Raw genomic sequence first — 16,331 nt, 5'->3', positions numbered from 1 at the left:
AGTCGCAGAGGGTGGTGGTGGGGTGCGTTGGTTCCGTGGTGGGGTGTGTGGTCAGTTCGCCAAAGCTGTTATGTATGTCTGCGATCTTGCTGTGGAAGAACGTGGCGAGTGAGTCGCAGAGGTCATAAAGGTCACTGCCTGCTTCCTAAACCTGTGTAATTCTCAAAGGGCAAGATGCAAAAAGGACCCTATTCCCATTGAGAATTAGTTAGGACCCCAACTTTGGAATCAGTAACTAATCAATGGTTTGAATACAACATGTTGTTAGCAAACCTTTGATACATATGGTTAAGATTCCATATTTGGAATTGACACACAAAACACCCCATCCAAATAACGGTAACCATATAACTCGGAAAGCGTTTTCTGAATTGTAAAACGTATCAGCCGCGGCACGTACAGGTAAGAACAGTGGGGCCGGGTGAGGGGGGATTTTGACGAAAGATGAACAGAGCAAATTAATTAATTATTTAATTTTCCGTGGTCATCGTCCATCAAAGTAGCCCCTCTCCCGGCCCCACCGCTCTTACCTGTAAGGACTGTGGCTGAAATGTATTTAGTACATTAGAAAAAGCTTTTTGTCGGTCGCAATCCCTCTGATTTCCTCAGTTGTCGGGTTTGCAACTAGCAAAAAGCGTGGTACACTCAGCCCTGAATGCCTTCTTCAAACGCTAAGTTTTCGCAAGTTTTCTGTCTAGGATCCCTTACCTGTTTGATGATCGTTGGTAACTCATTCCAGATCGAAGTCCCATTGCTGACCAACAATCGACTGCCTGAATTAGTATTCCTGAAGCCGGGTGATATTAGAGTGATGTTAGGTTACCACTGTTATTCAGAGTCCTTGTGGGCTATTCCATGAAACAGGTCCTCATGAAGGCCGGACTCTTAACTCGACATACAGGGCACGACCAAAACACAAAACCTCTTGTTGGCTGGAAATCAACAAATTCAGATAATAAGAGGGTCATGTGATCACTTTGTTGTGTTTTTAAAATTGTTTTGAGAGTCTATAATGAACCTATTGAAGTCTCTCTCTCAGTTCAAAGACCAGAGTCGAATGGATACTTCAACGAGAACAACATTACTGATTGTTCAAGCCAAGCTCTCTCTTGGGCCTGAGAGCAACCCCAGGTTTGACACTCACTGCCACCTTAGCCAGACATATGGTTTAAGGCTTTTAGAGTGCTTTCCAGCAACTGGGTAAGATTAACCATTAGGACATGCATCATTTTCCTACCACTTCGAACTATAGCACTGTCTCCCCACCCCTGCTTCATAATGCAGAACAGGCCCAATTTAACTCATCAAATCTTGGATGACCTTAGAATTGTGTCTAGACTCAGACCTACTGACAATATTTGGTACCTTCACTTATAAAATTTAGTAAGCCGTCTCAAAGAAACTGGGATGAAAAGTGGCATCCTGTCTTTATTTTCATTTTCCCTGTCAGTTTGCTCTCAAGCAGTGCCAAATCCTTCTTTCACTTCCGATATTTGTAAAATTGAGTGTGGTACTACACATTGGCCATCCCTCTCCACTGGTCTCTTTATTTTGTACTTTGACTCTCTAGCTAGGCCTATCTGCTCTGAAAGATACCATACATGTATCAAGAAAGTTATCGTTTCGCACAGAGAAAATTCCAATGCAAGGTATGGAGGGTAGTGATTTTAATTTTTGGGTGTTTGTGACTGGCTTCAAAGATTCCGAATCAGTTTGTAAGAAAGAAGTAACAGCCAACGCGTGTTTCGCCTCCTTTATCAAGCCAATTCCACAGGACTACACCAGTCCTGTAAAGCGAGTCACAAACACACAAAAATAAAAATCACTACCCTGCATTGGAATTTTCTCAGTGCGAAACGATAACTTTTTAGCTTGTCCTGACTCTTTCTTGGAATTCTCTTTTGGCTAGGACAGGCACCCTCTCCATATTTTGCTCAACTAAATACAGCCAGTAAGGGTTTAGGACCGATTACCCCTTCTCACTTTGAAATACCATACATGTATGTTCTGACACCAAGATCCTCCTGAATGTATGGGTGCTCTGAAAGCCATAGCATCTGAGCCCTCGGAGCATGGAACTGGCATCTTGACACAGGTAAATGTTCAGAACATGCAAGATTATCATTACAACTCAGGGATATAAAAATCCATAAAGAACTGTCTCATTCCTTATGTCAATGTAGTTGCATCTTCCTCTAAAGTTGGAAAACTCTATTTATGATGGAGACTCTTGTCTGAACTGCAGGACATTGGGTTATTTGGGGTGGGTGCCTCCCCACCTCGAGGAAAAATCACAGCCCCTGTGAAGGTGATCCCTCAAAACCACTAAATTAACCATAGTTCCACCCATGGTAGCTATGGCACAGAGTAGAAAGGCTTAACTTAGGGGAATGCGCAAAGTATTTATGTAGTACCAAAACAGTAATAAAGTCAAAATGCAACACAATAGAAATCCTAAACAAATTAGAAAAATAGAGTGAAAATTAATAAACAAAATGACACCAAAATTTCACTATTCCAGTAAGACGTAGTCAATGGTATTGGTAGATTGTAATCTAGGCTGAATTTGATGCTGTTGATGAAGCGCCTGTAAGATACACCAACTAGGTTCACCCTGGCCAAAGATCATACCTTTTGACTTTAGTCATTTAAGTTCCAATCCACCACAGGAGTACTCTTCTAAAGCCCCCCAGTACCCATGGGGAGGCACTTAGAGACTCTAAGGATGTCAGGCAGCGTCCAGTCCAAGTCTAGTTGCCACAGACCAACTGGGCAGTTGTAGAAATGGCCTCTTGTAGCTTGTTGTATCCCTATAGCTTTAACCATAGGTCAGCCTTATGACCATTGGAGTCTATAACTGTGTCCTAGTTACAAAAGGGAGTGGTTCCCGTCCTCTAGGGCTCTTCTCATGTCACATGCCAGTCCCCTTGCTCTTCCTCAGGTCCAGGAGCATTCCAAAGTGAGTGCCTGGAGGTGCCACATTTATGCCTGGCATTAGCTAGTATGCTGGAATGATGACTCCAGGACACACACTAAAAATTAGGTAATAGTTCTGAGGGCCACCCTACTCACTTTGGGCATTTTCAAGATGGTGGAAGTCTTCGCCGACCCTAAACGTTGGCTCTGAGTGCTAAGTGTGGGTGGGGGCATAATATGGTATTCCTAGTGTCCACCCACATTCAACACTAAACTCCAGTTTGGGGGCAGTCACCCTAATCTTCGTAAACCTAGAAATGGAAGTCTGGAAGGACAAAGCAGGTTTTGTAGCAACAAGACAGTGAATACACAAGAATTGCTTTGCCATCCCGTTTCCCTTCCTTTCAAGAGCACTTCCAGTGTTATATATGAAAGCCCAGAGATAGAAGCCTGGTGGGACTAAACAGGCCCTCCAGTACCAGAAAGTGGATACACAGGAATTTCTTTGCTATCCTGTTTCCCTTCCTTTCAAGTGAGACCCCAATGTTGTATGTAAACCCAGCAGACCGGCCAAGCAGGATTTTACACTATAATGTCAAAAAGAATGCTCACAGGACGACCCTGCATATATTGTCAGGTTCAGAGTAGTCATCTGTGCCCATTCTAGTTTACCCTGTTGTTTGTTTCTGGGAAGCACATTGCACCTTTTTCACACCTATTCAAATGCTAATTACTGGCGGGCAGAAGTTGGAGAGAAAATGCAAATGTAGCCTCCAGGAACTCCAGGCAGGAAAAAGATAACTTTCTAAAAGGTAATTTTCCTTAATATTTAATAAAAATCTGATCCCACCATTGAACTGGATTTTTAGTGCCTATTAAAATAGCTGTTTCATTATTTTTCTAGCTAGTACTATTTCTGAAATAAACTATTAAGACTTAAATCTGTGCTCTGGTTTTCTACATAAGACAGGTAGGCCGGCCACATTGAAAAATAACTTTTGGGTGCTAGTGACTGCAAAGACATGTTAATTTTACATTTCTACAAGTCGTACTTTTAAATACCATGCACTCTGCCTTGTAGATCACTTATCAATAGGGGTGGCTTATTAATATTTAAACGAGAGGTTTTGACTTGTCAAAGGGTTCTTTTTGAATGGCCAAATTAATTGCAGTCCTGACACGGTTATGGTAAGGCAACAATGGTAGGCCTCAAGGCATGCTTCACTCTGTCACAGAAGTGGATGGCACAATCATTGCTGCAGTCCACTAGTGACATTTAACGAACAGGCCCTGGGTACATTTTGTACCATATACTATGGACATTTAGGTAAGTTAAATATGTCAATTAGAAATATGTCAATTTGACCATGTATAAAGGGGAAGCACGGTCACTTTACCACTGGTTGGCAGGGTTAAAGCATACAGAGGTCCAACATCAGCAATCATATATGGTCCAGCAAAAGGAAAATACAGGGTGACCATGCAGAAAGGCATATGTTCTACATAAACAGGGAGAATGTTTTTTTCTTGTTTTGCCAAAAACTGCAGCTTATCATATTAAGATTCTTTATAATGCAGCTCTTCGTCTGATCCACGGCTACAAGATGGCTGATCATGCATATCTGTTTCCTCTTGGAAGGATAGGAAAATGTTTTACTCCTTCGAGCAATTTTTCTACTGTGACGTAAAAAAAAAATCCTGCAATATTGCGGTGTATCAAAGCTATGTCTTATACAGATGTTTTACATTTTTACCTCTAGTTGTCAAATTCAATTCAAATGTGAAGACCTTTTTTCCTTTTTAAAAACAATCTGCTGCATAGTAGGAGTGAAACAAGTTGAAAATGCTTTCCTCCACAAAATAGTATGTTTTATTAAGAAGCTTTGCAAACAGGTTCTTTTCCTGCAAAAGTATGGTGCACGTGACATTACCCACTCAATAACAAAAGACAGATTTTTCAGATTTTTTCCTGCAAAAAAGTTTCTTTTTTTGCTGGAAATTTTACCCACAGTGAAGTGTGCCATAGGTAAATACTTAATCAAGTTGAAAAGAACACTTCAAAAAGCAAAATTATACATTTGCACACATCTATTCTTGATCCTGCAAATGTCTGCCAGTATCTTGATCTGCCCTGTTGGGTCAAATTTTATGAAAGGTGGGAAGCGAAGCATCTTTCTCTTTGTTTGCCTGAGAACAATCTTTCTCCACCTTTACTAGTTTGGATAGCATCATTGGTGCAGCACGGAGACAGTAAACCTCTTCAAGTGCTAAATGACACAATGCGTGTTCAGGATGTAGGATCCTGCCTATTTGTTTTTGTCCATAAGGCATAGAGCACCAACGCCTGTTGGCTTTACTGCCTTTTTACAGTACAGATATTGCAAAGCATGGGGCAGATTTACACGCCCCTTGCGCCCCTTTTACGCCAACGTTGCGTCACTTTTGTGATGCGCCATGGTATGGGGTATTTACAACGTGAAGCATCTGGGAGATGCGCCACGTTGTAAAGCCCTGCGCCAGAAGGAGGCGTTCCTGCTTAGGGGTGGTGGGGGGGGGGGCGTTCTGGCACAGGAACGCCTCCTAAAAGTGGCTGAGTGAAATCTACAAGATTTCACTCAGTCACTTTTGGGCCCATGCTGCGTCAAAACTCTGCGCCTGCTTGAAGCAGGCATAAAGATTGATGCAGCATTAACAAGATCGGGCCCCCAGAGCGTGCTTGCGACGCAACTCCAGCGATGCTTTTACGGCACAGATGCGTCACGCATCGGTGCCATTTTTGCCCCATGGTGCGCTGCATTGTAAATGAGGCGCATCCATGGTGGTGGAGGCAGGGCGCACAATAACTGGCGCATCCCTGCAGATATGCGCCAGTTATTGTAAATATGCCCCCAAATATTTTCTAATCAGCCACCAACCAGGCAGTCTCACCATAAGTAGCTAAGAGAGGTTTCTTCCTCAAGGATACAGAGAAGGGTGCCCTATCAGCTGCCTGGTGTTCTGCTTAAGAGCAGTAGATGTGGATACCATTTGGTCTCTGTGGGCTAGAAACTAAAGGGTGAGTAAGCCAAACAGGGGCCGAGAAGGTAAAAATAGAAGGTGGAAGATACAAGCAGCTCTCAATCTTCAACATTACATTGACATGTAAGCACCAAAAGCTATAATTACGTTTGAAGGGGGCATATAATGGCAGACTTACATACTCCAGGGATATATCTACAGTAAAGGAGTTGATTGGCAAGGCACATCAGGACAGGTTACAAGCATAGTACAGGAAGAGAGAAATAATAGAGATACTGAAATACCTCTGGTGTCTACAGGAGAGGAAGGATATTCAGTATATTACTGAAATATTTAAATACCATAGTGGAATTTCAGTACATCATGACGGGAAAATTCCAGTAGGAGTTTGCTCAAACATTACCATGAAACCTAGACACAGGAAGCAGCAATAAAGCAAAAACAGAAATAGTCGTATGTGTGCCTCCGATGTAGCATCACCATCCCAATATTGATCATAGGTCCATAGTGCATTAGGCTTTCAGGCACTACAGGGTGTAGAAACGCGGACAACTGCAGCCTCATATGGCCTTCATGGTTTGTTTCACATTTTTATTGTAATTGATTACTTTTTCATTTTCTGCCCAACTATAATCACATTTGGTCAACACTATTGTGCGCTTCTAGCTGTGGGAACATGAAGGTATTGAAGTGAGAACACAATACACACTCATGTTAATGATTTTCTATTTCTATTTTCATTATTTTATTTTGTATGAGCTGAAGTTTGATATGTCTTTGGTATGCGCCTGCATCAACTCTACCTGCCATGGTTCTTCAAAGGAAGAAAGATGAAACCGTGAACTGCAACAATTGAGAAGAGTCATCGAGTTGAGGGTAGCTCGCTCCACTCTTGTGAAAGAATTGAATCTCGCCCAGGCCTCAGCTGCTCAATCTTCTGGAGGAGGTAGGCTTTTGGAGAACAATTTGCTCAAGCGGTCAAGATATGTTGGGTAAGTGGATGACAAATCAACCTTCAATTATTTCTGACAATTGCACATTCCGGGGACGCATGTGGGCCAGCAGCTAAAGTTTCTTATACAGCAGTAAAACACAGAGGTATCGGTGGTAAAGGCTGCAGAGAGAAGTCACAAAGATGGCGGCACAGTGAGTCTCAAAAGAGTCAACAGAAGGGGGCGTCAAGTGTTCTGCATGTTATCCATAATGCTCATTTCACAAAGTGAGGTCATCTCCTGCACAGATTTCCCAACATGCTATCACCTCTTAGGTAAAGGCATGGTAAGTGATGTCATCACCCCGGCAACCTCGTAGAAAACCGTCATCTCTCAGGGGAGCTTCTGCTTCTGTGTCAGACCATATTAGTATTAGACTCGCCCAGCTTCCGAAACAGCTAAAACAACAGTAAATATGGAATTACTCAATGCAGCCTAGGCTGAGAGGCAAATTATATGATAATAGCAGTATAGAGAAGGGCACATAGATCTGAACACTTCAACAATGGATAGGAGGTAAAGATGCTTATAAAGTGCTACTTGGGCTGTGAATGTTGCACATATCCGCATATAAGGAGACTGGGAGGCTTACTAGAACAGTGTTGTTTTAAGTTTGTATTGGTATCCTATGTGGTCACAGAAGTTAAAGTGGGTCGACAAAGAAATTATAAAATAGAGTCTCAGAAAGAGATGAGTAAAGTCAAACAGAAGTCAACGTGGGAAGTCACAAACAGGTCAGACTCAGACTGAGATCCGAGTGATGTCACAGCAGGGTACCAGGGTAGCCAGGGTGGGAACCCAGAGGGTTTAAGTGGGGTAAAACCATTCAGAATGGAGTCAGAATGGAGTCATTGAGAGGGGTGGGCCCACAGAGTGGTCAGAGTGAAGACATGGAGTAGTTAAAGTGGGAGAAACAGAAAAGGCAGGACAAGTTCCCTAACAGATCAGAGTGGTTCAGGGCATACCTGAGAGGAGGGAGTGGAAGATGATAGAACGATCAGAGCAGGGTGAGAGAGAAGGCAAAAGGCTTAATAGAGCATTCTCTGTTCGATCACTGATGAAGAAGAGCAGGATCTCAGAGAATGTAAACAACTAGATATCTCTGTATAGAGACTGAAACGTCGACCAAAACATCAACAACTTACATTAGCCAACAAAAACAAGGATGTTTGTTTTATAAGTGTTCATACTTGTCTTGTAGAATAGGCTGAGTAATATTATACACCACGTAGGACCTCATGGGAAATTAAATACATTGGTTACTTGTATGTCTTATTTGGTGTGTATTGTAAATATGTGACCCTTTATGTATTTGTTTGTTGGGTAAATAGTACAATAGTAGTATAAATGAATTCATATACACGTGTGTATTTGTCACTATATAATTAAATTATCAATTGTTCATACCTTAGCACAGAATGCTTTCTTTCTTTATCTGCCCTCATTGAATTATCTATGTAAACATAGACAGTGTTTCTTGCTCAGACCTTAGCCACTTAAACACGAGAGCTAGATTCCAGTATTGGATTATATCTCCAGATGAAATGTGATCTTCACTGCATGTTTCATGAGTGATGTGCTGTATGTCTTTTGCAACATTGGTATACTAAATAGTGATTCAAATGTGCGTCTATTGACTACTTGCAAAGAGTAACACATTTCTCTAGATAGATTTTTTAAAAATTGCGTGCATTTAACAGATTTATTTGATCACGGGTAAATGGAATATTTTTTTGTATTATTTGTAGATTATTAAAAATTGAAGTGAATGAGGCATTTTTTTCTTTTCTCTTTACCCAGATATGCCTTTATATCTATAACGTATTCAATCACTTTGATTCTGCTGTAATATGACTTCATATTACAGTAAAGCTCGAAAACGGACCAACAGCTTGGAGAGTCCACAGTCACTGGTGCCTGTAGTGATGTCGACCCCCAGAGGACGATGGGAACTTCTTGTATCCCAGAGGGAAGAGAATAACCTCTCTCATCACCACAGGTCAGAAAGAGGCCGGAAAAAGCACATATTGAATGTTGACTGCGGACCTAAAATCTAGCCTCAGTAGAAGGCTTATCTGGGAAACTGAAGATGGCTGTAGTTGAGGGCTCAGCTGCACTATAAAACACCCAAATGACTGGGTGCACAAAAAAAAGAATAAAATATGTGCTCCTAACAGACATTTGAACACTGCAGTCTGAGCTTCCCTTGGTCGTTAAAGGTTTTTGTATCTCAAATTATAGGTGGCTGAGTGAAACCTTCTTAAATGTTGGGATACGTGTCACTCTGTGGAATTTCAAGGATTTACATAAATATTCAGCAAGATTCTGTAGAGCTCCACAAGCGTGCAAAATTTAGGACGTCACACTGCTCGCACTAATTTTAAGTGCCCGGAGCTTGTTTCGTGCTGTAAAATCAGCATGAATTGCACTACGTTGCGTGCTAGAGAGCACTGCTTCTTTTCTCTGCTCAAGTACATTTTCTACTTCAGCTGCAGTTTTCTCAATGCCGACTGGCGTGCGGATGGTTGCGACAAGCCATGCCCGCCTGCGTTGTGAAATCTCACCAGAAGGCGTTGTAGTACCCAGAGATAGCACTAGGGGGCACCAATTCGCTCTTGCTCTCACCACCGTACCATTGGCAAGCTACGCATGAGAACAACTAGTCCACCACACGGTGGTTCGGCAGAGTTTTGATGCACCTTCACCCTCCAAGCAGAACACAGAGTGGGCAAAACTCTGCTGGCGAAGAGGAACTTTTCACCCACCCCTACTTTTAAGTGCATTGGTCCATTAATTCTGGAGATTTCCTTTCAGATAAATAACACAAAAGTAATTCTATGTCAGGACAGGAGGCTCCGATTATGCTTTCTCATTTCTTTATTAGAAATGCTCAGCAGCCAATAGAAAAACAGTATGCAAAAATAAAACTACAGTACCCATGAACCTCTGGGTATCACGTGACATATCATAGAGTCCTTGGTATAAAAGGTGTCATAGAGAATACCAAATCCTCTTTCTTTGCTGCTCCGCAGCCAGTTAAGTGTTTTCCTACTGATTTTCATGTTTCATTCCTTGCTTGTATTTTGCATTGTACTTATTATTGCTGTGTATTGGGGTTAGGCGCGCATTGATGCCGCTTGGTTTCGCATTGCCTGATCTTTGTTTCTGGCTAATTTTGCTGGTTTCTTTCCCCGAGTCTTTGTTCTCCTTTGCGTGGTGTTCTCCGCGCGTGTAGCTTTAGGAGTGCGTGTCCGCCTCCTTAGTGTAGGCGCTTCGCGCCCGCATTCAGTTTTGTGGAGCGGGAGTTACCGGGGCAGAAGAGCTCACGCGCGACGCGTGCAAGTTTCTTCTTTGATTGGGCTGACAGGCGGCTGTTCCGCGCATGCGCAGCAGCCATTTTCCGGCATTCTCGGCACCGGAGATTCTTCTGACACGGCGACCTCGCCTATTAAGTCCCACAGCCTGCAGCTGGCCCCAAATTACACCCATATTCGGCAAATATTACTCTGCCTGTGAGTTTTGGCGTGCTTTGGGGTTGTCACTCCCCCTGCATTGCGCCTTTGGCCCTTTTTTGGTAAAGTCTCCTCTGTGGGCATTATTGTCGCCTTCAACTGCGATTATGGCTGATTATTATTATGATGAGGAAGACTACTCTTACGAGGATGATGCCTCTGGCTCTATGGAGCAAGATTTAGTTTAGGCTTTGGATCAAGGGGTGCAGCAATCGGTCAATAAGGCTCTGGTTCGAGCAATTACTCCAGTGAAGCGTCATTTGTCCAATTATGCCCAACAACAAGGCTGGTTGCCTTCTTCTCGGGGTTCCTCTAAGTCCCCATCTAATCCCCATAGTTCGGACTTTAGAAAGTTGGCTAAGTCCTTATCTGCTGGTCACGCTCCTGTGAAGTCTTCTGGGGGTGCTTCCAAGTCCCAGGTTCCAATTACGGATAAGGATGATACCCATTCCTCTTCATCCTCCAACCATGATGACCCCCCCTTTGAAGAAAGCTCGTAACGAGCATTAGGTTGATGCTCCCACCCATCCTTCCCTTCTCAATTTTGAACCCTCTGATATACAGACAGGGGTCAGTTTAGGAACTTGTAAGCATTGAAAAGTTGTGATGTTCACCTATTTCAGTAAGAAACTGCCATCTGCATCTCCACAATCAATAAAACATTGAATTCTCTAAAAACAGACCCTGTTGAACTTGTTAGCAATCTTGGGCACGCTTCAGTCTCTAGGTTTCTTGGTGAATGCCCTAATGTTGCAGTGTGGGGTTATTCCAGGAGCACATGCTTGGCATTCTCGCACCATACATTTTTGGGGTCTGGAAATCATGTTGGGAAATCTAACTTTTTATTTTGAGACAGACCCTAGGAGGAATTTGTCACAATGATGTCCACCATCTTCAGATAATTTTATCCACCAATTGTGTTCAGAAGGCTGTATCTAATGGGACCGAAAAGCAGCTTCAACATGTGGATTCCCTCCTTGGTCTTCACCTACCCAATCTGTCTTCAGACAGACTTCTTTTCGTCTCTCCTTATTGTCTCTTCCCTTATCCTCCCTTTCTCACCTCCCCTGCCCCCTCCACTACTTCTCTCTCTCCCCTCCTAATTGCATTGCTTATTTTTTGATGTATTGTGTAATTTGTGAACTTTTTCTGTTACATTGTTGATTCTCATGTAAAGCGCTCTGATACCTTCGGGTCTAGCCAGCGCTATATAAAACTCTTTAAATAAATAAATAAATAAATAAATATAGTTCATCCAAATTCATCTTCCTGGCTCCCATCCCCGGCTGTGGCGGAATATGTTCAGGCGCATATTCGCCAGCCCTTTGAAAAAGATGTTAGGACTCGCCTTCGGTCAGAGTGCCCTCGTCCTGATCTGACCAGCAATTTGGCTGATACACCGGAGGTTGACCCTATGATGGTCACTTACCTTAAAAAATAACCTAAGGACCCTAAGAAGGGTATTGACCGGGCGTGGCGTTCTTGCCAAGACAAGATGCTTGATTTATTGGGCCCTCTCACTAAGATCTTGGACCTGGGTTTCCAGGCTAAAGCGTCTTCGGGTCTTGTCGATCCAGATGAGTTAATTGAATGGTCCCAATGCGCAATTTGTCACTTAGGGAATGCTAATTGCGCGATTTCTTGTGAGCGTTGCCGTTCCATCCTCCTAAAGTTGGATCCAAAATTGGCAGAGCTCTCCTCTTCTGAGTCCAGTCCCTTAGCTCAAGGTCTGCTTTTTGGCCAGCCTTTGCTAAAGGAGCGTACTAAGTTTGTGGCTATTTTTAGTGGCCTTGATAAGGCTCAAAGCAATACAAAAGGGGATGATGGTCGGAGCGTTTGAGCCAATCAAACACTCACCCCCAGTCAACTGATCTGGGTTTAATCAATCACCATTCTTTAGCTCACTCAGCCACCCCAGTTCAGACATGGCCATATGCAAATCAGTCTGACCCTGTACCTCATGGGAACAGTCCAGCCCGAACTGCCAAGCCATGTCTTCCCTGGACCGGAAACAAGCATCCTGGGACCGGTTTCAGATTCATAATCCTCATCATCCAGGCTATCTTGAATTCAGTGGCCAAGTGAGCAAGGGACTCATGTCTGAGCATACCCTGCCAACTTAGGGCGAACAAAGCGATACAAAAGGGGATGATGGCTTGGCAGTTCGGGCTGGACTGTTCCCATGAGGCACAGGGTCAAGGCTGATTTGCATATGGCCATGTCTGAACTGGGGTGGTGTGGAGTGCAAAAAAACGATGGATTTAGGCCCAGATCTCTGTACTGGGGTGAATGTATGACATTGTTCTGCATTCTGTCCATCAATTGTTGTTTTTGAATTTGTCACCCAGAGTGGGAAGGGTATGCTCAGACGTGAGTCCCGTGCTCTCCACACCACTGGAGTCAAGCTATCCTGGCTGAAGACGGCTGATAGCCGGAAACCGGTCCTAGGATGCTTGATTCCGGTCCAGGGAAGACATGGCTTGGCAGTTCGGGCTGGACTGTTCCCATGAGGCACAGGGTCAAGGCTGATTTGCATATGGCCATGTCTGAACTGGGGTGGTGTGGAGTGCAAAAAAACGATAGATTTAGGCCCATATCTCTGTACTTGGGTGAATGTATGACATTGTTCTGCATTCTGTCCATCAATTGTTGTTTTTGCATTTGATAAGGCTCAAGCGTCACTGCGGCGAACGTTTCAGCCGGATTTTGCCAGGGCCGGACGACCCAGGGGACGCTTGTTCGGCCGTGGCTCTCAACAAAATTCCCAAAGGGAATTCCAGTCCCAAAGAGGAGGTGGTCAGGATACCGGCTACAACAATAGTTCCAACATCTATCCCTCTCGCAAAGGGAGAGGACAGTATAAGAAAGGAAGATTCAACGGGAATCAAGGAGGACACCATGATTCCAACACTTCTGGTGAGGTTGATTCCAGCTTCTGAGGTGGCACTGGGGGGCAGGATCCAATTTTTTCTCCACAATTGGCGTCTGATCTCCAACGATGCTTGGGTGCTGGACACGGTTCAAGGTTACAAAATAGAATTTTACCAGCCCCAGCATCCATCCCACCCTCCAACCCCACAGGTTTTCTCCCTACATGATCAAAGGTTCATTTTAGAGGAGATAGACTCCCTTCTGAAAAAAGGGGCAATTTGTCCGACTGTCCGCCATCCCAAAGGGTTTGTGAGCACAGTTTTTCTGGTTCAGAAAAAAGGGGGCTGGTCCCGTTTGGTTCTAAATCTGAAAGATTTCAACGGAGGAGTAGTTTATCGCCACTTCAAGATGGAAGGCATTCATCTGTTGCGGGACCTTCTTCGCGAGGGGGATTGGATGGTCTGTCTCGACCTTAAAGACGCATATTTGTCGATTCCAATCTTCAGCCCACACTGTCGGTTCCTGCAGTTCCAATGGCTGGGGAATTGGTTCGATTACCAAGTCCTCCCGTTCGGCCTCTCGTCAGCACCTTGGTGCTTCACGAAACTTCTGAGGCCGGTCGTGGAATGCTTGCGGGCTCGGGGTGTTCGTTTGATTATATATCTGATCGACATTCTGATCATGGCAGACTGTCCCATCAAACTCCGGACACATCTGGAGTGGTCTATCACCCTCTTACAGTCTCTGGGATTTCTGGTGAATCCTCAGAAATCGGTCTTAATTCCATCACAAGTGATAGACTTTCTGGGTTTCCAGGTCAATTCTCTTTCCTGCCAACTTCTCTTACCCAATCAAAAGATTCGATACATCAAGAGGGAATTGACTTCAGTTATGTCCAGACAGACTGTATCATTGAGATCCATAGCACGAGTTGTCGGTCTGCTGGCGTCCTCGATTCAGGCGATTTTCCCGGGCCCTCTCCACTACATTGCCTTTCAACGTTTGAAGATCTGTCATCTCCAGAAAGGCCTTCACTATTCAGATCTGGTCCCTCTTTCAGAGGAAGCGAGGTGGGAGATGCAGTGGTGATTGGACCACACGGATGCCTGGAATGGGCGAGCCTTGTTCGGAACATCTCCAGAAATGGTGATAGAGTTCGATGCCAGCCTACGGGATTGGGGTGCCCGGTGCGGTCCAGTGTTGACGGGGGGTCGGGGGTCTCCCCAGGAGTTGTCTCTTCATATAAATTGCCTGGAACTCCTGGCAGGGTCCTTTGCGATCTGTTGTTTCACTCCTCGCCGATCCAATTGTTGCATTCTTCTCCACATGGACAATGTTTCAGCGGTTCGGTATGTCAACAAGTTGGGCGGAACGAAGTCCAGGATCTTTGCGGAGATTGCCAAGGATCTTGGGCATTTTTGTCTCCAGAGGAAGATCACTGTTATTGCCGAATACCTTCCCGGTCACAACAATCTGATTGTGGACTGGAATTCTTGTCACCTTCGGGACTTCAGCGATTGGAGACTTCATCCGTGCGTGTTCCGTTCTCTCCTCCGGGTTTGGGGCCAGTGTCAGATCGACCTGTTTGCCTCTCACCTCAATGCTCAACTTCCCCAGTTTTTCAGCTGGAGGCCAGACCCAGAAGCCCTGGCCACGGATGCATTTCTGCAGACCTGGCCATCGCTCCTGTGCTACGCCTTTCCACTGTTCATGATGATTCCCAGAGTCCTGGCTTGCACAAAGCGTTATCAGTCCAAACTGATTCTGATTGCTCCTCTGTGGAGGGCTCAAGCTTGGTTCCCGGTTCTCCTGGTAATATGTTGTGCAGTGCTGCTCCTTCTTCCCCAGAAGTGGAATCTCTTGCTGGATCCTCACGGCAATCCGCATCCCCTGATCCAATCAGGCAGTCTCCTTCTACTGGCATGGCGAATTTCGGAGATCGCTGGACGATCCCAGGCCTTTCACAAGACGCTTCCAAGTTTATCAGCGAGGCTTGGTCACCCAACACTCATAAATGCTACACAGGGTCCTGGAAACGATGGTGTGATTGGTGTGCTCAATGGAAGGTTGATCCCGCTTCAGCAGATGTCTCTCTGATCATTAACTTTCTAGCTTCCATTGCTTCCTCCGGTTTGGCTTATCGCACTGTTAATAATTTCCATTCCGCCATTTCGGCAGGCCACATTCATATTGATGGTACACCTTCGGGTGACCATCCATTGATTTTTAAATTGCTTAAAGGCATTCGTCTGGCGAAGCCTCCTTGTCCCAAGTATGTGTTCTTGTGGGATGTTTCCATTGTTTTGCTATTTTTGGAGGCCTGGCATTCCAATTCTTTGTTATCACGTAAACAACTGTCAGTTAAACTGAATATGTTATTGTGCCTCGTGTCTTGCAAACGTGTGTCTGACGTTCGGGCTCTAGACTTGGCAGGTCGCAGTTTTACACCTGAAGGTGTTACTTTTGTTCTTTCCAGACGCACCAAGACCAATACAACTTCGATTACCTATCCTTCTTTTCCCAATAATCCCAACCTTTGCGTTGTTCAATGTGTTAAAGATTATGAAGTGAGTACTGCTCCTTTACGTTCCGATATGCAGGGTCAACAGTTAATTGCTTTGCAGAAGCCTTTTCGCCCTGTCACTCCAGCTACTTTGGCCCGTTGGGTCAGATAGCTCATGTCAGAAGCAGTCACTGATGTCTCAATTTTTGGTGCACATTCTGCACGAGGGGCTATGGCTTCCAAAGCATTCTCAATGGGTGTTACTTTGTTTGACATTATGAAGGCTGCAGATTGGTCTTCTGACTCAGTGTTTAAAACCTTTTATTACAAGCCAATTGATCATATTGCTTCTGTTGTGGTGGATCAGCTTTGAACAAGCATAATTGGAGCCTCCTGTCCTGACATAGAATTCAAAATTTGCGAACATTCGTGACAAGAATTTTCAATTCTATTAAGGACAAGGAGGAGAGGATTATCCCACCCGTGTTCTGCATTTGCATATTGTATTGTTATTGCTTC

At 44.3% G+C, this 16,331-nt stretch overlaps 1 protein-coding gene across 2 annotated transcripts in view; it reads right to left on the bottom strand.

Moving 5' to 3' along the window:
• Positions 1-4,763: 4,763 nt before the first annotated feature.
• The window catches only part of GOLT1A (golgi transport 1A), a 44,153-nt gene continuing 32,585 nt past the window's right edge, over positions 4,764-16,331 (bottom strand). The window contains exons 5-6 of one of the 2 annotated variants that reach the window (XR_015296021.1): positions 5,667-7,324; positions 4,764-5,552 (exon numbers count right to left, since the gene is read on the bottom strand). Coding sequence is in view for 1 of the 2 variants with exons in the window: in XM_086923472.1 (XP_086779598.1) it covers positions 7,283-7,324 (42 nt within the window). In the remaining variant the exon portion in view is untranslated. Of the gene's footprint in view, positions 7,325-16,331 lie in introns of both variants that reach the window. The other variant, XM_086923472.1, reaches the window with a different exon arrangement.

Source organism: Lissotriton vulgaris, chromosome 5 (assembly GCF_964263255.1).
Source record: "Lissotriton vulgaris chromosome 5, aLisVul1.2, whole genome shotgun sequence".
NCBI lineage: Eukaryota > Metazoa > Chordata > Amphibia > Caudata > Salamandridae > Lissotriton > Lissotriton vulgaris.
The sequence above is the reverse complement of the archived record's forward strand: the minus strand, read 5'-3'. Positions and strand labels throughout refer to the sequence as shown.